This window comes from Tenrec ecaudatus, chromosome 14 (genome assembly GCF_050624435.1).
Source record: "Tenrec ecaudatus isolate mTenEca1 chromosome 14, mTenEca1.hap1, whole genome shotgun sequence".
Taxonomy (NCBI): Eukaryota; Metazoa; Chordata; class Mammalia; order Afrosoricida; family Tenrecidae; genus Tenrec; species Tenrec ecaudatus.
This window is the reverse complement of record NC_134543.1, coordinates 97,552,890-97,574,387: the sequence shown is the minus strand read 5'-3', so window position 1 is coordinate 97,574,387 and position 21,498 is coordinate 97,552,890. Positions and strand designations below refer to the sequence as shown.

The 21,498-nt window shown below is 53.0% G+C and overlaps 1 protein-coding gene and 1 pseudogene across 1 annotated transcript; both read right to left on the bottom strand.

Moving 5' to 3' along the window:
• Nucleotides 1-4,988: 4,988 nt before the first annotated feature.
• INAFM2 (InaF motif containing 2) lies at nucleotides 4,989-7,797 on the bottom strand. The gene has a single exon (XM_075531309.1). It carries the CDS (start codon nucleotides 7,573-7,575, stop codon nucleotides 7,117-7,119), a length of 459 nt encoding a protein of 152 aa, XP_075387424.1. The 5' UTR covers nucleotides 7,576-7,797; the 3' UTR covers nucleotides 4,989-7,116.
• A 4,094-nt stretch (nucleotides 7,798-11,891) lies between these two features.
• Nucleotides 11,892-20,709, bottom strand: LOC142426720 (ribonuclease P protein subunit p21 pseudogene; annotated as a pseudogene).
• Nucleotides 20,710-21,498: the final 789 nt, after the last annotated feature.

The following is a 21,498-nucleotide window of genomic DNA, read 5'->3' as shown; positions in this document are numbered from 1 at the left end:
ATCATTTTATGGTTGGGGGGTCCCCACATGAGGAACTGCACTGAAGGGTTGCAGCATGAGGAAGGCCTAAGGCCTCTCACTGAGGAAGGCGGAAGGGCAGCGCTGTTGCACAGGTCACTAGAGGGGACAAGCAGGCTGCTGGAGGAGAGATGCATGGGTCTCAAAATCAGTCAGAATCCGTGGCTTCAGGCTGGGTGCCCCTGGTCCATTTTAACCTTTATAACCCTCAGTCTCCTTATCTGCACAACGGGGCTGGAAATACCCACTGTGCAGGGTGGAGAAAATCAGAGCTAAGAGTATGCACAACATACCCGCACATAATAGGCATTCTAGTAACAGGGCCTGGCATAAGAAGGTTGCTCAGGAAAGACCTGTTGAATAAATGCAGTAGCCATTTGGTGTGATCTCTGCCTGCTTTATCATTTCCATTACCGTCTCGGTCTCTTCCAGCCTCTCCCTTTACTGGGGGCTGTCAGGAGCTCCCTGCACGGCCCAAGCCCTTCAGGGAAGTCCCCCTCCAAAACCCAAACCAAACGAAACCCACTGTCCCTGCGTGGACACTGACTCTTGGCGACCCTGTAAGATAAGGTAGAGCTGCTCCTGCGAGTTTCTGAGAATAATTTCTGACGGGAGTAGAAGGCCCAGTGTTTCTCTTGAGGAGCAGCTGGTGGTTCTGAACTGCTGACCTTGTGTTTAGCAGCCCACCGGCTAAATTATTGCCACCAGAGCAGGTTAGCATCTTCTATTTCCTCTGAGCAGTTGAGCCACCCACCTGAAGTCTCACTTTCACCAGATGAGTTCTTCCCTCCCCTCCAGCTTGAAGATAAGCATGTCCTAGGCGGGTCCCCTTCACTTCACAGACTGGCTCGAGTGCTTCCTCTACTTACAGAAGCAGCGATCTTACGAAATGTCGCCAGCTTTTGCTTCTTGAATGTTTCTCCCAGAAACAAGCTGCTTGTGGGGTATGCCTCGTGCCTCCCAGAGCTGAGTGTTGGGAATAGCTCAAATGTGTTTCCTGATGGTCATGTGTCTGGGAGCAGGGGAGAGGCCCCAGCTCCTATCTCACCAGGCCACCCCAGCTCCAGTTCCGGCCTCAGAAAGGATGGTGCCAGTCTTCCAGAGAACACAGGAAATGGGGAGAATTAACCATTCTGTCACCTCTCTATTTTGAGGGCAAGAGAATACAAAAACCACTTCCCTCTTTTGGCCCTCTCAGGTCCTCTTTATCAAGGCCCACAGACGCAGTCACAGCATTCGAGCCGGGAGCCACAGGGTGATAGCCCTAGCAAGGCAGAGCCCCAGACCCGGGCAGGGCCAGAGAGGAGACGAGGGAGGTGGAAAGCACACCCCGAGGCTGCTTTCTCTCAACCAGTGCTGGCTTGACATCACAGCCCCTCATGAAGCACCCACTTGACGCCAGGGAAGTGAGACAGTGCAGACCTGGCACCAGAAAGAACAGCCGCGGCGCCCACTGCTCCTTTTAAGGCCTGACTGCAAGCTCCAGGGAAGGAGTTGAGGGAAACACAGCAGTACCTTTGTGGGAGGGGGAAGGGAAGTTCTTCCAGGCCTGCCTCTTTCTCAGCAAGCTCCCCAGTGACTCTCAAAGAGAACCACCACTGGAGGCTGTCCCCCTTTCCGCCCAGGCTGGCACACAGGGTCTCCTTTCTGCCAACAGGGCAGCTGGTTTCAGTGGAGCAAACAAGGGTCAAAAGCCACTTTGAGAACCATCTGTCGAAACAGAATCACCGAACGCTTGGTTACACCATCAGAGGTAAAGGCCTGCCACTGGCTCTCCAACTCGGGGGCGAGTCTGGCTCTCTCCACCCCACTGCTAGGTCAGCGGGTCTGGGGTAGGGGCTCAAGCAATACTGCCAGTCTGAGCCCCCAGCCCTCTCCTCTCACTCCTCCCCATGTACAGTACCTCCTGCGCACACACTGGTGCATCTACCGGCTCCATAACTCCCTTTGTTGGAAAGGTCCGGGGCTGTGACCAATTACAGGGTTCTGGCCCCACTCACGTCCCCACGATGCTGTGGGCTGCCCAGAGCTCTGACCAGCAGGCAACTGAGTGGGCCCAAATGAGGGGCGACTTCAAAAGGTGACTCTGAGCATTAACGCCACCAGATTGTGTGAAAAATGTTGGAATGACAAATGTTTCATTACATACCTATTCCCAATAAAGAGTTTGTGTGGGGCGTGGAAAGTAGATCTGAAAGATCAACATAATTGCTCTCTTTGACAAGTTCTTTTGGGACTTTGGATACTCGCCTAGCATGCCGGCATGGCGTGTTTACAGCTGTACCGACGGTGGCTAATGGCCTTATCCTGAAGGAAGGAGTGGGTCACGCTGTTTAACCAGTAAGCTAGCGTAGACGGGTGCCTGAAGCCAGGAAGACCCTCGCACCTCCTGTCTGTAAACCCATGAGGCAAAGCCCTGTGCTGAGTCTCTGCTCATGTAGGAGTGGGGCAACGGAGGCTGGCTTGCCCCACGCTCCCTACGGAGTGTGTGCACATGCGGGCATGTACAGCTCTCGGGAGGAGGCCGGGGCAATGATCCCGTCAGGGAATGGAGAGCCTGGAAGAATCAGGGTGTAGGTTGAGAACTTGATTTTGCTAAGGCACCAAAAGCCTTACCACCACTGGGGTGAGAAAACCAGCAAATGAAACAACCGTGAGGGGGCCGCCATTTTCTCCTTCAATGCTAAGCCGTATGGCTGGGGCAGAGAAGACAATCAGTGGGTCAGGTGGCCGATGTGGTCTCCATTAAGCAGCACATGGGACGCAGCTGTGGGGTTCTGGCACTTGAAAAGAGCAGGGAGCCCAAGCCCAAGTCCCTCCACTTGGAAAGAAAAGAGCTGAGGCCAAGAGAGCCCAGTAGAGCTGTGATATGCAGGGGTTCTTTTTAGTGACTCACCCGGGGTCCACTTATGGGCTGTGGATATAGGAACACAGATGGATCATGGCTGTGGGGCCAGTTCCATCCACTACAAACAACCACTTGACCAACCAACACTGAGCACCTACCCCTATGTGATTGGCACCGGGCTGACCACGGGGGCATATGAGACTCACAAAGCCACAGTGGTCCCTGCCTCCATCTGGAGGGAGACACAAGTACAGCTGGAGTTTTTAGGAGCTCTGATGGCTCTTCTGGGGGAAGCATTGGACTGCTAACTGCAAGGTTGGCAGTTCAGTGCCAGCAGCTGCTCCGGGAGAGAAAGATGAGGCTGCTTGTTCCTTTAAGGCTTTATAGCCTCACAAGCCCTATAAGGGTCACTATGCGATGGACTGACACAGTGGCTGGAGCAGTGGACGCAAACATCAGACAAGTGTGAGGAAGGCACAGGGCTGGGCAGCGTTCCGTTCTACTGGACATGGGGTCCACATGTGTCGGAGCTGACTCAAGGGCACCTAGCAACGACACACGTCAGAATTGAGTCGAAGGCCATGAGTGCAGCCCTTTTGGTACTGAACTGCGGTTCTGTGAAGACCTCTGCAGAGGCTGCAGAGAAGGGGGACAACGACTTCAGCTCGGGACCCACCTTTCCCTTCTCCCCGAAGAAACGCACAGAAACCAGTAGAAAGCTTCCCACCCAGCACTTCAGAACTGATCCAAACACTCAACTAGAGGACGCTCTCTTGTACCAGTCCCTTTAGAACTGAGAAACGCGGTGGACGGAGAAGCCGCCCGCACTGTGGTCTTTTACTGCCGAGACAGCCAGGCTGGCTAGTAGAGACCAGTTCTCCCTGCGAGCACTTCTGAGCACCACTGCTTCCCATCTTCCCCCATCTCTCTCTCTCTCTCTCTCTCTGAATCTCTACAACTTTTCTTTTAAAAGAGGATCTCTTCCTTCAATTCAGGGTGTCAGAGAATAAAAGCACACGGTACGTTGCACACACTTAGAAATGGTCCTAGGAGGTCAAGGTGCAAAGCAGTTTCAAGCAAGTACCTGCCACCCCCTGACCCACTCCAGCCCACTCCCAAGTTTGCACAGACAGACTTCTTGGCTCAAAACCTGGGGAGCAGTTTTGCAGCCAACGTCTAGGCCTTGGGAACAAGCCAACTGCTCCGTGGGCCGCTGGGCCCTGCTCCGCTCGGCTGAGGGCTGGTTCTTGTGGCACACTCAGCCACATGTGCCCAGTGTGACGCCGTGGGCAGTTGCAGGCGCCACAGGGCGACGTCCACAGAGGCGGAGCTGAGTGAAAGAAGCTAGCACACTTTTCCACTCCCCTTGGGCTCTGCCTCCTCAAGCCCTGTCACAGAAAGCCATTGTGTGGGCTGAAGAGGGAAATAAAAGCAGGCCTGACTTTTTCCATGCTTCCCAGCAGACTACAAGGTGATATAAAGCACAGAAGCTACCCCCGGCAGCTCTGGGGAAGTGCAAGCCTCAGGGGGCCCCACCGACACTGGCTGCTCACCCCTGATTGGGACTGGGCAGCATTGTCTCATAATAAGCTGAGCTCAATTGCCTGCCTTGTATTTTGCAGCAGAACTAATCCCTTCTCTTGGTACTTGTCACCCACATGTCTTTTGTCTGCTGCAGGGGAAGGAAAAGCTTCACCTCTGAAGCAACCAACACCTTCCCGCAATCATTTGGCTCCCTGGCCTCTGCTGCTGTGGGTAAGGGCGCCCCCCACCCCCAACCCTGCCCGTGCAGAGGCAGGTCCCTGCCATTGCGGCTGTGTAGGCCGGCAGGTCGGGGTGAGAACCTCCAGGCTGCAAGGCAGAGCACCCGTCTTACCTCAGCTCACAGCCGGCCAGAAATCCTTGTGCTCTTGCTGACTGCGCGGAAAGCACCTGCTTTCCATCCAGGGTGGGCAAGAGGCAGCTGGGCTAGCTACCAGTGTGCTTCACCCTTCATTCACCCAGTCAGGCCAGCGAGCTCTGAGACACCCCCTCCCTGCCCCCACAGCCCTCTCTCAGAGCCAGCCTTGACACCTTCCCCACAAGCACCAAAGGAGAAATGATCAACTTACACAGGCTGACGCAGAGTTCGTAGGGTGTATTTTTGTTCACCTGAAAAATAAAACTTTAAAAAAATATACAAGACTTTTTGAATACAGGTATTATTGTCAATGGCTGAATTATAAATAGTGTCTCTGGTCATGTTCACAGCTAGAGCTGGAGCTAATGTTCCGATCCCAGTGAAGGCTGGCCAGAGTGGGAGGCAGCTGGCGGGCCCTAGCTCGAGCGCTCTCTGGGCTTCAGGTGGAGTGAAACAGTCCAGGACGCAAGGGTCAGGGTGGGGACAGGGAGTGAGCTCCCCGATGTTCTCCTGCAAGGTCAGAGAATTCTTGAAGAGACCAATTTGCAAATTACTAAAATAGAGGACTAAAAATTCACACGGTAAATATAAATCACAGGCTATTGAAGTTATAAAGGTGGCATTGTATGTTTCTTCCCCTACTCCCCCACCAAAGTTGTAAAAAGACCTCACAGGCTTCCTAAAGACTGAAGTTCAAGTCGGCGGTTAGGTCACCTCCCACCAAGAGACCTTTGGGGGCCAGCAGCCTGCCTGTAGGCTGTGTGACAGCTCAGCTGCTGTGATCTTGCCCATGACAAGACATGGCTTTTAGGAAGCAAGGCTGCGGGATAGGAGCTCACTGTGGTGCCGGCCAGAACACTGGAGAGCAACTCTTTCAGAACTCAGGCCGGTTATGTTTTTCTAAGTCTTATTATTTTTTAAGTGCCTCATTTCCCAAAGAGGAAGTGCTAAGGGGGTTGATACCTTGTCTGTCACTACTGACACGCAACTGCCTAAAAGCCAGTGGCAGACGGAAATGGAATCCAGACTCAAGTAGTACAGTGCTTCGTGGCCCAGAGAGCTCCGCGTGTCATTTCCCTTCTTTTTCTCAATGCATTACAAGTATAAGTTGCACACAGGGAGGGCTTCTCAGGAGGAAAGACACACATTTAACCTTCCCAGGGCTGCTCTGCTGATGGCTTTCAAAGCTACCCATCCAGAAGCACAGTCCCTCATTTGAAGTTCACCTTCCAGCCCTTGGGTTCTGTCGAACAACTCAGACCGTGGACAGCCCACTCGGGGCTGCTTTGTTGCTACAGGCGTCAGGAGAGGGAAGGCAAGGGCGCTTCCTGGAACAAGACGAAATCCCAGGAGCGGTAGGGACCAAGCCAAAAAGAAACCACTTGCCACTCTGAGAAGCTCGCTCTTCCTCAACGGACTGTGAGGGAAGGCTGAGCGAGGATGGAAGCCCGGAGGCGCTGCTCTTTCTTCGCTGGGCCCAAGTCCAAATCCTTCCCAATCCAAAAGGGTCCTAACAGGAAGCCTTTTGGGTGGGGGCACCAGGGTGGGGCAAAGAGGAGCTTGGCACATGCCCCACCCTCCCTACACTTGGCTGCTGCTTCTCTAAGCTGATTCGGTGCCATGTCAACAAGTCTACGAGCTCTTTTGTGGAAGAACGTCATAAATCTTTTGGGAACTAGGGTGGGAACTGCCGATGGGGAGGAGTAGGTGATGGACAAAGCCGAGTTTGTGCCCTTCTTGCTAGCTGCACTATGGGGGCCAGCAAATAGCCCTTGCTTGACCCCATCAGCCGGTAGCTACCAGGGTTTGTGAGAGGATACATATAGTCTTATGGAATTATAGTATCTAGTGCATATGTCAGCAATTATATACACGGATCTATAAATTAAACGCATCTGTGGCCACTGCTACTAGGTCGCCGTACCTGAGCTCCACTACTCTCGGTGCCCTCCTCCCTGCAAGAGCTTCGGCTGAATACAAAAGCTCCTTCTTTCCCCTGAGTCTTGGGGGAGAACCCGAGAGGCACCCCTGCACGCAAGAAACACAAGAGCAAGCAGCGCAGAAGGGTTCGGTGCTGGGTCTCCCCACCCTCCCCCATCGGGGCCCTGGCGCAGCAAGGTCCTTGGCTGACCAAGCCCGGAGACCCTAGGCGCAAGTGGCCGCCGTGGTCTCGTGGCCGAAGCTCCGGCTGCGGGCCACCAGCACCCGGGGCGAGCTGACGATCAGTGGGGACGAGGCTCACTCCCGTGGGGGGCTCTCCCGCGGGCTCCCCGCCCCGTCCTGCTGCCAAGTCCTGTCTCTGGTTTGGGGAGAAGGGTTCCCGGCCGCCCCCGGTGCTGGAGGATGGGGCTCAGCGACTGCCCGGCGCCGCGGCCGCTTCCTCCTCGTCCTCGTCCGGTCCCCGCGGCCGCTCGAGCGGCCCGGTCGCTGGGCTGTCGGCAGGCGGCTCCGGGGGCGCGGGCCGCACCGCCTGCAACGGGGGCGCGTCGCGCGGCGCCTCGCGGCGCGAGGACCCCGTGGCGTTGGACCCCGACGCCGCCCCAGAAGTCCCGGACGGGCCGGTGGCGTTGGAGCCGCCGGGGGGCGGGCCGGCGGCTCCCCCCGAGGTCCCGGCGCCCACGGGCTGCCAGATGAGGCTGTAGTAGACGGCCAGCACGATGGCGGCCAGCGACACGGAGAGCACGTAGGCGAACACGGTGGCGAGCCGGACCCACTTCTTGTTGGTCTTGGCCGCCATCTTCGCCTTCTTGTCCCCGGTGTAGGTGGCCGGCTTGCCCCGCTCGGCCGGGGCCGCGTCGCGCTCCTTCATGGGGGGGCCCCGGCTTTTGCCCCGGTGCTCCACGGCCCCGGCTGGAAGGGGCCTGGCGGCCTGCGAAGACTGGGCAGGGGCGGCCCGGCGCCCTCGGCTCCCGGAGGCTCGGCGCTCCGCCGCCGCTCCTCACGCCGCCCGCCCGCAGCCCGCCACCGGGTAGCTGCCGCCGCCGCCGCCGCCGCCGCCGGGGCCTGAACCCGTCACCGCCGCCAGCGCCGCCGCCGCCACAGCCGCCCGGCTCCGCGTCCCCATCCGCCGCCGCCGCCGCACGCTTCGCCGCCGCCGGCCCGGCGCCCGGTCTCCAGTGGCCGCGCGGCCCGGGCGCGCTCCGCTCAGCCGGCTGCCCCGCCCGCGCGCCGGTCGCAGGGGCGGCGGAGAGCGCTGCTGGGGGCTGCCTCTTAAAAGGGCGACGCCGGGGTCCGGAAGTGCCGCGCGGGGAGGCGGGCTCGCGCCGGGCGCCGCCAGCTCCGCCGGGACGGGACGCCCGGGGAAGACAGGGTTAAAACCGGCCGCTTCTTAAAGGGGCAACGCCGACGCAGCCCGCGCGGGCGGGGACCCTAGCCCGGGAGCCCGGGGCGCTTCTTTAAGAGGGGCCCGGGCGGGGCGGGGCGGGGCCCGGGCGGGGCGGGGCGGGGCGGGCAACTGCGAGGGAAGCTTGGAGGGCCAATTCGGGGCGTAGCAGTCGACCTGAGCCTCGGCGCCAATAGGTTGGCCGCAGTTTGCCCCCGGAAGTGGGGCGAAGACCCCTCTGCTCAGGCTCTCGGCACGTGCCCCGCGTCCCGCTCCCGCTGGACCGCTCTCTCAGGCCCTCGTCGCTTGGCCAGCGAGCCTAGCCAGTGCCCCGCGGAGAGAGCCTTCACGGGAAGCCTGGAGTCGTGCCCCCCAGTCTACTGGAGTTGAGCCTCGGGTGTCTGTTGGCACCTTCCCGATTCTACTCTGCCCTCTTAGAGTCCTGGAATCGGGCTACTCAGTCCCCCGCGACTCCAGGACGAAGCCCAAGCTAAGCCAGTCCCACAAGCCCGCTCTCAGGGGTTCCTGACTCCTGGCTTATGCTTGGATTGGAAACACGGGGCTGCATTTAACCTGTTGTAACTTGAGGTTTTCCCGTCTTTGAGCCTCATTGGGCCTCATAGTTTGGGGATTTGGGGTCAGGGGCTAGGCAGTGGGCTTTGTTTGGTGGTGGTGTGCTCAGTACTGGGAACCTTTCTTTCAGACCCCCAGTAACCACTTTCCCTGCGTCTTCCCCCTCCGGTCTCGCCTTCTCCCACCCTTTCCCTCTTCATACCGCTTCCAGGGGGTTCTGGAATTACACTCCTCCTTGAATTACACTTTCTGTGTTCCAAGAGCCAGTTGTGTGGACTGTCTGGGTGTCTGGATGGGTGCGGGAGAGTGTGTTTGATGAGTGCGAGTGTGGGGAGAGGGCTGTGATCCTGGTGGGGTGCTGTGGGGAGCCTTCCCTCTTGCCCCCCTTTGGTGAGAATGACATACTAGCTTCAAACCCTGTGGGACAAGGCACCCTCTGCTCTCCTCTCTTTCTTCCCTCTCCTGGGAGATAGGAGTTCCAGAACCAACGACCCCCCCTCCCACCAGGTGCCCATCCTTGGCCATCACAGAGGTGAAGCTGAGCATGCTGATGGACTGCCAGCACCACAGGCCTGTCACCCAGACCATCAGCCCTTGCCTTGGCTAGGACCCAGGTCTGGGTCTGCCACCAACAATGGCCAGTTGCATGCTACTTCCAGGGGACTGCCTGCTTTTTCACCTTCTGAGAAATCCCAAGGACACTGGACGTTTGGAGGCCTGTTTCTTGCCTTCCTTGCCCTGCCCCTAGGCCAGCCAGCGCCCAGCTAGCAAGGTGACCTGTCAGAATTTAAATTCTTGAATTTTTCTCTAGAAATTCTGTCTGGCTTCTCTGGCAGAACAGAGCATAAAGTCAGACCAAGGGGAGTGTTTCTTACGGAAAGTATGGCCAACCTGAAGCCCCCGCACCCGCTCAGTGCACTTTCTTGTATGCCCTCCACGTTTCTCCTGCTGCAAATTAAACTCCTTGTTTGGTGCCCCAAGGAGCAAGAAAGCAGCATGCCTCCAAGCCCTGAATCCATTCACTCACCCTATTCTTATCCAAACAAAGCAGTGCCAGATTCTTTAACCCGTCATCAATAAGCCCTATTTATTATCTGGATTTACATAGTATCTTTTACCCCAGGAACTCAAATGCTTTCAGATATAATTGAGCCTGAGCTCAGTGGTGCCCCAGCCATTAAGATACCATTAGTGTGTTTCTGTTGCCGGCAACTAAGTGGCCCCCTAGTGGCCTGGAAGTGAATATGCGTCTCTAAGTGCATCTCCCCCACGAAGGAGAGACCGGAATCAAAATCAAGGCAGTTTGGGACCCAAGATAATAATACTCCCTTGTAACCCAGATCCCTCTCCGCAGCATTCCTGCCAAGCACTTTCCAGCACCAGCTAGAGGACCTCCACGATCGTCTACCCTCTTGTTGATGCTGGAAGCAACCTTCTAGGATTTGGAAAGCTATGGCCAACCATGAGAGCAGCAACAACTGTGCCCTTATTGCGTGGCAGCCACCAAGTACATTTCTTGTCTTTAGTGCCACGACTGCCTACCAGGCGGTTACTGTGTATCTTCATTGTATAGGTAAGAAAACTGCCTTTGAAAGGTTCCTGGGCCCTAGGGCCCATAACTAGATAGCGAATTTCCACCTGTGTTTCTGACTTGAGGGAATTCTGTTCCCTGCTCTGCTCCGTCTCCATGGAGGATGCTGTGGGATTCTGCCCCATCACCCTCAGAATCCACACACACGGCCCAGCTGCTAGGAGTGTTGGCTCACCGCAGAAGCTAGTGGGCATTCCCATTGGTACCAAGGGATGGCTGCCTCCCGCTTATGGACTACCAGACCTATAAACAGCGTCAGGTTGTAACAAAGCCTAGCCAGAGGAAGGCAGGGCCTGCTGAGCAGTGTACAGGCCTATACCCCCAAGGAGCTGCCGGAGTGTTATGTGTACCTGGCCCAGCCAGGAGAGTCTGCAGAGGGCTGCATTCTGATTATGTAAAAGGCTAGATCAAACCAAGAAGGACAAAGTTGAATAAGGGGGAGCCCATTGATAGGGGAACACTCAGCCATGAGACAGGATTCAATACTCCGTCAAGGATCCCGGAAGATAGAAGCGAAGGCAAGGACTCACGTAACTGTGAATGAAATGGAAATGCCAGAACTGCAGGGCTGAAAGTAGAAGGAGGTTCAAAGAGCCCAGAGAAGGGCATGCGACAGCAGGCACTCGTTTTTAATCATTTTATCAGGGGCTCATACAACTCATCACAATCCATACCTACATCAATTGTGTACAGGACATTTGTACATTCGTTGTCCCCATCATTCTCAAAACATTTGCTCTCCACTTAAGCCCCTGACATCAGCTCCTCATTTTCCCCCTCCCTCATGACCCTTGAGAATTTATAAATTTTGTCAGATCTTGCACTGTCTGACATCTCCCTTCACCCACTTTTCTGTTGTCCATCCCCCAGGGAGGAGGTTATATGTAGATCCTTGTAATCCGTTCCCCCTTCCCAACCTACCCTTCCTCCACCCTCCTGGTATCGCCACTCACACCACTTGTCCTGAAGGGATCATCTACCCTGGATTCCCTGTGATAGTGGGCATTCTGTGTAATGCCAGACAAGCCACTGAAGAGCTGCAGGAAAGCCCAGAGGATATGCTGGGCGTCAACGTGAACAGGAGTGCCCTGTGAGATTGGGGGAGTGGGGCTGGGGGAGAAGCAGCATCCCTGAGAAGCTCAGGTCTGGCTGTCCTCTGTAAATGGGAGCTGGCAGCTCCTCATAGCAAGGGGAAGGCAGCCCTATGGCATCCTAGAAGCCAGGAGAAGACACTTCATTGTCAGAGGAAAGGTTGACACAACTGTGATTGTGAGCAGCGAGTGGGAGTAGCAGGGGTCCGTCAGCAGTGGGGCTGTGGAGATGGTTTATGGATGACAGCATCCCTGGGACAAGCTAGGTGAATGGCCAGCATCAGCTGATACCAAGTGGTCCTCAAGACTTTTGCTCTCAGGATCACTTGATACTCTTAAAATGTATTGAGCTCCCTAATTAGTGCAGTGTGTATGTGTGATGTCTATCAATATTTGCCATATTTGAATAAAATGATTAAAAAGTAAGCCAATAGCTGGTCAAATAAATTATATATATATATTTGAAACCAAATTGAACTTGATTTCCTGGGAGGGGCAGACTGGGTGAATCCATCACTCCTGATGGGCTCAGAGGCTGTGCTTTCTCTTCAGGAAGGTCGATGGAAATGGAGAGTGCTGTGCTTGGCGAGGGAGCTGTGTTGCTTTGAGATCTATCAGGCTCCCCAGCGGGGCCTCAGGCTGGTCTCCCCAGAGCAGATGCCTGGGATCATTGGGAAATCTCTGGCTGCAGCTGGCATGTTAGGCAGGTCTGTACTGTCCAGCGCAATCCCTTGCAGTGCTGCTGGTGCTGGGTGCAGGTCAAGTCCGGGACGAGGAGGGACAAGCTGCCATACCCAGGGTCCTTTTCACCGAAGGGACCCGTCGCAAGACCAGCTGCTTCGCGATGGTCCTCTCCATGTGGCAGTAAAACCCTGGTTCTCAGGGTCCCGCAAGAGCACCCAATGGGCGGCCTGGTACAGGAAACGGAGTCTCTCAGGAAGGTCTCAAGACCCCTCACCATCTCGGCAGGGGGTGCCCCCTCCTCGGTGTGTTCACCAAATACCATATTTTTATGGAAAATATATTTTTCCAAACAAAAGTAATAGTGAAAAGGTTTATTAAAATATTTTTGAAAATCTCTTACATGAGGGAGTACCCACCCCCTCCCTGCAAAATGGGATTGTGCTGGGCACAGGCTTTGGTAGTATGCATTGTTCTGGCTAGGTGGGCATCAAGAACCACGCTTGGGGTTCGTGAGCCCAGTGGTGTCTCCAGGGAAGGTTCTCTTTGGTCACAGTGAATTTTTTCATAAAAGCAATTTCGATCCAACCTCATTTTTTTTTTTAAACCCAACCTCTTTTTTGTGATGACCGATTTAAGAGAACAACATGCGGCTGTGAAATTTTGTTTCCTGCTCCGGAAAAATGTCACAGAAACTGTTGTGATGTTGAACACAGCTCACAAGGACAGCACTATGGGAAAAACTCAAGTGTATAAGTGATTTTCTCATTTCAAAAAAGATGGAATGTTGATTGATGGCAAACCTCGTGTGGACATCTGTCAACTTCCCAAAGGGATAAAAATATCCACTTGTAGTGCATTCGGAGTTTGTTCCACCAGGCCAGACTGTTAATCAAACTTTCTATTTAGAGGTTCTGAAAAGATTGCTTAACAGTGTGTAACAAAAAAGGCCTGATTTGTGGCAGATGGGGGACTGGTTTTGTTAGGTAGCTTAGCCTAGGGAATTGGGAAGTCCATTTACGCCCAGGAGAGCCAGCAAAGGACAAAACCTGGATTTTCCCCGCGAGTGGGCCCAGATGGGCGTTACACCTGGAGCAGCCGACCAGGGCCAGGTGATTGCAATTCAGCCAATGGGATCGACCTGGGGTCGTTCACCACGCCTCCCCCAGGAGCCCTTGAAAAGGCAGGGACCAGAAGGGAGAGGGGCTTGTCTTGGCTTGGCTTGTCTTGCTTGGGTGGTCTGGTCGTCTTCGTGGGAGGAGAGAGATCCTTGTGTGTCCCGGAACAGTCTCTGCCAGGCCGCATGGTCAAAGGAATCCTATGGGTGCCGCGTAAAACCTGATGCTTCTTTGAACTTTCATTAAATTCACTTGGATCTTGAGCCCGGCTTCAGCGTGAAATCTTTCTCACGTGGAGCCAAGGACCGAGGCTGAAATCTAGTCCCGGAGAGAGAAACCTTACAGTTTTGCCTCTACAATAATACACTTGCTCATGCAGCTAGCTTTTGGCAAAAAACAGCATGTCTCGGTACAGATAGCAACTGGAAACACAGGGAATCCAGGACAGATGACTCCTCCAGGACCAGTGGTGAGAGTGGCGATGCCTGGAGGGTGGAGGGAACGTGGGATAGAAAGGGGGAACTGATTACAAAAATCTACATATAGCCTCCTCCCTGGGGAATGGACAGCAGAGAAAAGGGCAGGGGGAGACGTCAGACAGTGTAATATATGACAAAATAATAACAATTTATTAATTATGAAGGGTTCATGGGGGGGGAGTAGGGAGGGAGGGGGAAAATGAGCAGCTGATAATAATGACTCACGTGGAAGGCAAATGTGTTTTGAGAATGATGATGGCAACAAATGTACATATACGCTTGACACAATGTATGTATGTATGGATTGTGATAAGAATTGTACTAGCCCCCAATAAAATGATTAAAAAAAACAAACCCTGCAGGCTTCTCTTGCCCCAGGCACCTGACTCACTTGCCCTTGCTCTGCGCCACTTCTTTCTGTTTCTGAGAATGAAAAGGGACACGAAAGGACATAGAAGTGAAGAAAAAAAGAGGGAGCCATTATACGTATACATTTATCAAATGAGTTTGGAAAATGTTTCCAAAAATGGAATCGCAGCCAAAAATAGACTTTGAGGCCAGAGCGTGGCACCCCAGCAGAATGGACCAGCAAACATTCCTAAAGGTCAACAAACTAACCTTGAACTATTTACATGCTTTTTTCTTTTTTTGTCATTGGTTTTGTTGGTGGTGTTTTGTTTTCTTTTGTTGCTTTGTTTTGCTCTGTCATATTTCTGTGCATATTGTTATCTCAGCAGGTCTATCTAGATAAATAAGCTGGATAAACAATCTAGAGGAGAAAACAATGGCAGAGAGTGGGGGCATGGGAGATGGCGAGGTGGGGGGAAAGGAAGTAGTATTAACAAACCCAGGGACAAGCGAACAACAAGTGATCCAAAATCGGTGGCAAGGAGGGTGTAAGAGGCCTGGCAGGGTTTGATCAAGGGTAATATAACCTAGAGGAATTACTGAAACCCAAATGAAGGCTGAGCATGATAGTGGGACAAGAGGAAAGTCAAAAGAAATAGAGGAATGAACTAGGAGGCAAAGGGCATTTATAGAAGCCTACATAAAGGCATGTGCATATCTAAATACATTTATATATGATGATGGGGAAATAGATTTATGGGCATATATTTATAGGTTTAGTATTAAGGTAGCTGATGGACATTGGGCCTCCACTCAAGTACTCCCTCAAAGCAAGAATACTTTCTTCTATTAAGCTGGTATTCCATGAAGCTCACCTTCCTGACATGATCGCTGAAGACAAATGGGTGCCTAAGCAAATGTAGTGAAGAAAGCGGATGGTGCCCGGTTATCAAAAGATATAGCATCTGGGGCCTTAAAGGCTTGAAGGTAAACAAGCAGCCATCTAGCTCAGAAGCAACAAAGCCCACATGGAAGAAGCACACCAGCCGTGTGATCAAAGGGATCAGGTATCAGGCATCAAAGAACAAAACATCATATTGTGAATGAGGGGAGTGAGGAGTGGGGACCCAAAACCCATCTGTAGGCAACTGGACATCCCCTTACAGAAGGGTCTCCGGGAAGAGACGAGCCAGTCAGGGTGCAGTGTAGCACTGATGAAACATAAAACTTTCCTCTAGTTCCTAAATGCTTCTCACCCGACCCCACCCACTATCATGATCCCAATTCTACCTTATAAATCCGGCTAGACCAGGGATGTACACTGGTACAGAGAGCAACTGGAAACACAGGGAATCCAGGACGGATGATCCCTTCAGGACAGTGGTGAGAGTGGCCATACCAGGAGGGTGGAGGGAAGGAAGGGTAGAAAGGGGGAACTGATTACAAGGATCTACATATAACCTCCTCCTTGGGGGACAGACAACAGAAAAGTGGGTGAAGGGAGATGTCGGACAGTGCAAGATATGACAAAATAATAATCATTTATAAATTATCCAGGGTTCATGGAGCGGGGTGGGGAGGGAGGGGGAAAATGGGGAGCTGATACCAAGGGCTCAAGTAGAAAGCAAATGTTTTGAGAATGATGAGGGCAACAAATGTACAAATGTGCTTAACACAATGGATGCATGTGTGGATTATAAGAGTTGCATGAGCCCCCAATAAAATTATTTTTTAAAATGGAATCACAGATCTGATAAATGTATTATGTATAATGAAGAGTATTTTGAAAGTGATAAGATGGTTTTGTTAAAAAATTTTTAATACATAGCTTTGGAAAAAAATCCATTTGGGGGGGGTACCCCCTCGTATGTCTGATTTTATAGATAATTGGATCCCCACATCTGTGGCATTTAACCTGAAGCAATTACATATGTGATTGAATATACAAAGTGGGATACATATATGAAGTTGTGATTAAATATGTGAAGAAGAAAAAATATCAAGGAAGCTTAGCCTCAGGCAATGTAGCTGGAACAAGAGGAGATGTTTTTGTTGTTGTTTGTAAATCCAAGTAACTCTTATTCGGGGAGGGGGTGTTTCAGTTGATACAGTCTCAGACAGTATTCACTATCTCTGGAAAGCCTGCAAGGCCGAATGTGGGGGAGGGGAGGGCTGTGGGCGAGTGGAGACTAAAAAACAGCCCGGGAAAAGCCACGTGGAAAAACAGTGGAGAAAGCAGCTGGCTGAGCCTAAAGAATGGCTGACCCCCAGCGGGAGAGGGGAAGTGGCAGCCCTGAGAGGGGGACATGCACAGTACGCACCCAGGAGAGAGCCCACCCTCCAGGCCGGAAGCGAGGAGAACCTTTTAATAGACTTTTCACACAATTATGGAGGTTTCCTTTGATACCATACCCAAACTCGGGGGTCTTTTCTTAAGCGGCAGTTTCATTATAGAACATGAAATCATATTCATGCGCGTTCTGCAGTCCATGGCACTGAAAGGCGGCCGTCTGCCTCGCACTCCGCCTCATCTTGCTTTGTTCACTGGGCAACAGTGGCCCACTGAGTTATACAGTTCCTCCACAGACTGATCCAGCTCACTAGACAGTAGTTTACAAATCACATTTGCTTGAAGTCACTGATCTCATTAGAACACATTGAAGTGTTGGGAAGCTGTCAGACCACGACAGGGTTTGCAAGTTCTCTGAAACTCTCATTTTTTACCCCAAAGCTCAAAATGTATCCCTGGCAGCAAATGCTATCAGCTGTGTGCCCCCATGTGTCTGCGAGGCTTACTTGGCTCAAATGTGAGCAAACTTCCGCTCGACAGCCGAACTTGGAAGAGCCATAGTTTTTCTGCCTGTCACGTTGTTATTTAAAAAAAACAAAAACAGAGTGTGTTCCATGAAAAATGTGGCTTGTTCATCTCATAATGGCAACAACCACACCAGTGCTCTCCGTCCAGAGAACCTTTCCCTTCTGTAGGCTGTCGAATACCACCCATTCAACACATTGTGCACCAAAAAGTCCATAGTCAAGATTTAATAAGAATCCCTTTTTACGGCCTCCTCGAGGAAATTCTTTAAGTAAAACTGACTTGAAACAACACAAAACAAAACAATAAACTACCAGAACAGTTTGCTGCCTGGCCTTGATTTTTCGTTTTTTCCAGGTACCTGAACTTGGATCCACGTGGTTCTGGTGCCATCAGTGCAATGCTGCAGAGTGTTTAGAAGGCACAGAGCGTCACTGCGTTATTATGACACTCGCCGTGACCTCCAGAACCCCAGGCGTGCTCTCGCGGACCCCCAGGGCTCGACAGACAACAGGCTGGGATTGATGAGATGCAGAACGAAAAGAACGGAGGAGGAAAGGCCAGGAAGGAGGTTGAAGGCAGTTGCCGCACTGCAAAGTCTCAATATTTTGTTTCGTTTCCCACCCGGAATCAATATTCACATTCGGAATCCATTGGTTGGCGAGGGGCCTAGAAAGAGAAATTGGGGAGGACTGGAGACCTAAGTCTTGGGAAGAGGCCTATGGAGGAGGGGCACCGCGTGTGAAGATCACATTCCCAAGAGACATCACCATGGAGAAGGCACTAATCATCGGAGTGGGCTGAAGGACTTGGCTGGTTGAGGTCCCCCACCCTCTTTATGCCCTCAGAGCTGGCCCAAGGGCCCATGAGTGAAGTGTGAAGGTGGCAGAGATGGAGGCTAGACATGTCATGTGGCGGCAGGGATGGCATCACCAGAATGGACTCGCACTTAGCAAAGCAGGCTCAGCTACTTGTCCTGCTCAGGGTGCAACTTGTCAGCCGCAGAACACAATGCCGACGACGCCTTGATGTGGCACCGCCTCTCCAGAAGTCCAACAAGTTGACTCCATTGGACGAGTTCGTCTCTGAAAGGCCAGTGGTTCCCTGTGTTAGTCTGGGAGCTTTAGCGAAACAAATCCACGGAAACTCATGTATGAGAGAGAGTTTTCTATAAAGGGTAAGTGCACATCAAGAAAACATCCCAACCCAGTGCTGCCCAAGCCCACAAGTCCAACATTAGCCCATATGTCCAACACCAATCCACAAAGTCCTCCTCCAGCTCACAAAACACACACTATGACGCCGGCTGCAGGAGGAAAGCCGAGTCAGTGAATGTGTAAACATCTCAGTGCTGGCAGCCGTCTCCACACGGCTGCTCCAGCACCCAGGGCTGCATCGGGGTAGGTCCATGTGGCTTCTCCTCGGGCATGTCTTGCAGGAAGTAAGCCTTGCCAGCAGGGAACTGGCTAAGGCAGCTGCACCCTGGTCCGACCATCAGAAAGCAAGAGACCTGAGGACTAGAAAGGCGAGGCTCACTGAGCCATTTGTCTCTCCGCCCTTCAATTAACCCCACCTGTGTTTATCAGCCAGGTTGGCACAATAAACTAACCACCTCATTCACCTTGGCATCCTGGCTTGAATCTACGTATATTCTGCATATGGTTTTGTTGCTCCTCCTCAAAGGCCTCAGCCAGCACTGCTCTCTAAGGCAGCTGTTCTCAACCTGTGGGTCGCAACACCTTTGGGAGTTGAACAACCCTTTCACAGGGGTCGCCCGATTCATCACAGTAGCAAAATGACAGTGATGAAGCAGCAACGAAATAATGTTATGGTGGGGGGTGGGGGGTTGTCACCACCACATGAGGGACTGTATGAAAGGGTCGTGGCATTAGGAAGGTTGAGAACCACTGCCCTAAGGGCTTACCTAGGATTTGATTCATCAATAAGGGAGCCCACAAAATAGTCCATCAAGACCAGGAATCCTACTTCACAGCAAGAGAGTGGACATGGGACCTTCTGGTCCTCTCCCATACTTCACTGCCCAGAAGGTGCCGGCTGAACAGAGCTGACAGAATTGCCTTTCTTCCTTTCTATGTTTTTATTGTACAGTTTCATTTATGTATGTGAAATGTCCAGAATAAGGACAGATCCATAGAGCCAGGAAGCAGATTACTGGTTGTCAAGGGTTTAGGAAAGAGGGCAACAGGGACAGAACAGCCTTTCAAAGATGCAGCTGGAGCAGGGGCATCATTTTAGAGATGGTGTAACGTGTGCCCCCAGCCAGGCGCTAGAGCACCACGCTCTCCACTCGAGCCACAGAGCCCAGGTCTCGGCCCCCAGGGCAGGACCGCGGGCAGCTCCACTTACCATCACGACCGGTGACCCCCTGGGGAATGTGTGCTTCCTCCGTGAAGTCTCAACCCAGGCTCTGCTTTGTAACTCACCTCTCTGAGTTACAATCCCAGGACCTGGGGCCCGGATGGGAAACGCATCTAGTGGGGGGAACAGAACAAAACGTTAAGTCTTTGAGGTTTACTGTGCCAAGAGACCCAAGTGAACAAAAAACCCAAACCCAATTCACTGTCATGGGGTCAATTCTGACTCATAGCGACCCGGAAGGACAGGGGAGAAAAGCCCCTGGGAGTTTCTGAGTCTGTAACGCCCTGCAGGAATAGCGAGCCCCATCTTTCTCTGCAGAAACAGCGGTGGTTTTGAACTGCTGACCTTGCAGCTAGCAGCCCAACAAAGAACCACCACTCCACCGGTGCCAAGAGACCAGCAGATACGTCCATTACCTGGCAGGGGTGATGGGCCCCGGTCTCTGCGAGGGAGAGCACTGTTGTTACACTCGTAGGGCTGGCTCCCAGTTGACTTTTGAGACTCCCTTGCAAAATCTTGATAGAAGCAGACAAATCCAGCAGCTTAGCCTGATAAGAGCAGAGGGCCCAGGAGCTGAGGTAGCTGGGTGGAGGGGCCAGCGACGGTCCAGGAAATCCAGGTGGGTGGGGGGAAGAGGAGAAGGAGGAGAAAGGGTTGTAGCAACAGCGGCTGTGGTGTGCATCCCTTATCTTTTTGTAAGTTTCCCAGAGAAAGAGATTCCCAGAATCCTGAGGAGCGATTCCCAGGTAGACCAGAGTCCTATATGAAGCAGGAGGAGCTGCAAGGAGCATTGCTGTGTCTGCACCCAGACCCTGCTTGTAGGACCGAGGACTAAAGGGTCATTCAAGTTATCCGGCATGTTGATGGCTGATAGCGCACAGCTGAGTCGCTCTCTCTCTCTATCTCTCTCTCGGGCTTATCTTCAGGCACCAAAGGAAGCTGCCCCCACCCAGCTTTGCTCCTGCCCTCAGCCCAACTTGGAAGTTCAAAGGCCCATCCTGCTGGCCTCTGCAGGGCCGAGGGAAGGGTCATCCCAAGCTCAGAGCTCTGGGTCCAGGAGGCTTTCGAGGTGACTGCATTGCTGGTCCATTTCTTCTTCGGTTCAGTCCTAACTCCTTCATTCTCTCAGAGGTGCCCAGAGCTTTCTGAGAACAGCCCACAGTGTTTCTGGAGGAACCTTCTTGAGGACAGTCTGCCTAGAAACTGACCCAGAGTCTCACCTTCGGGACCCAGGGAACAAGTTGTAGCCAGCTGAAGGTGCCTGCCTTGGCCGCCTGTCTTTTCTAAGCTATAGTTCTCTCCGCTGGTCCTCATGGGATGGTCCCTGCATCCTACATCCTGCCAAACAAACAAGCAACAAGCAAACCACTAACCCAATTGTTGTTCAGTGGATTCCCGACTCAGGTGGCCTCTCCGTGGTAAAAAGCGGACCGTGCTTCATACAGTTTTTCAAAGAGGTGATCTTTCAGAAGCGTTGCCTGTGGCATCTCTGGGTGTGTTTGAACCACTGACCTTTCCGTTGTAGCTGAGTGCTTACGTGCTGCATCCTGGCCACTCGCCAAAGGCCCTCTAGCTTGTGGCAGTTCCCTTGGGTCCTTGAAGTGCCAGGACTCACAGTGAGACAGAGGCTGCTGAGGTTCGCAGGAGCACTGGTTACACAGTGAACCAAGGGTGAGCTCTTTAGAAATCCACATTTCTCATCTTCTTCCCTCCCTCCCCATCCATCCATCTATCCATCCATCCATCCATCCATCTATCCATCCATCCATCCATCCATCCATCCATCCATCCATCCCGATTCTGAGGGCCTGAGCGCAGCAGGGCCTTTGCCTTTTTTTTTTGCCTTTGCCTTAATACCAGGCTCTCCGAGGCTTTTCTGATCCGATGCCAAGATGGAGAGGCACTGGGCTCGGGACTCACTTCAGTTCAACAGCTTGAGGGCTTGTCCCCTTGTTTGGCAGCCTTGTCATTCGCCTTACATGGAGCTGGCTGTCAGCAAAACCTCCGTTTTATTCACACATGCATCTGCTAAGCCGCCACTTCCCCACGGCGTGCGTCCCTCCCGCCCTGTCCTTGTCCACTCGGGCCTTGGAGTCAAGTCTGAAGCTCTGGGCGGAACCCTGTTCATTGTCGCTCCCGAGTTCCAAGCTGTGCCCCAACAGGTCAGGATGTTTGGGGGATGCTCAGTTTGTGCCCCAGCATATTTCCTGTCTTTGGTGGCTGGCCCTGCCACCCACAGGTGACAAGATAGACCAGGGTGGAGTTTGCACAGAACCATCCATCATCGTGACAGAAGATGTTCCCTGTGGGCAATGCACCAGGGCCATCTGGAGAA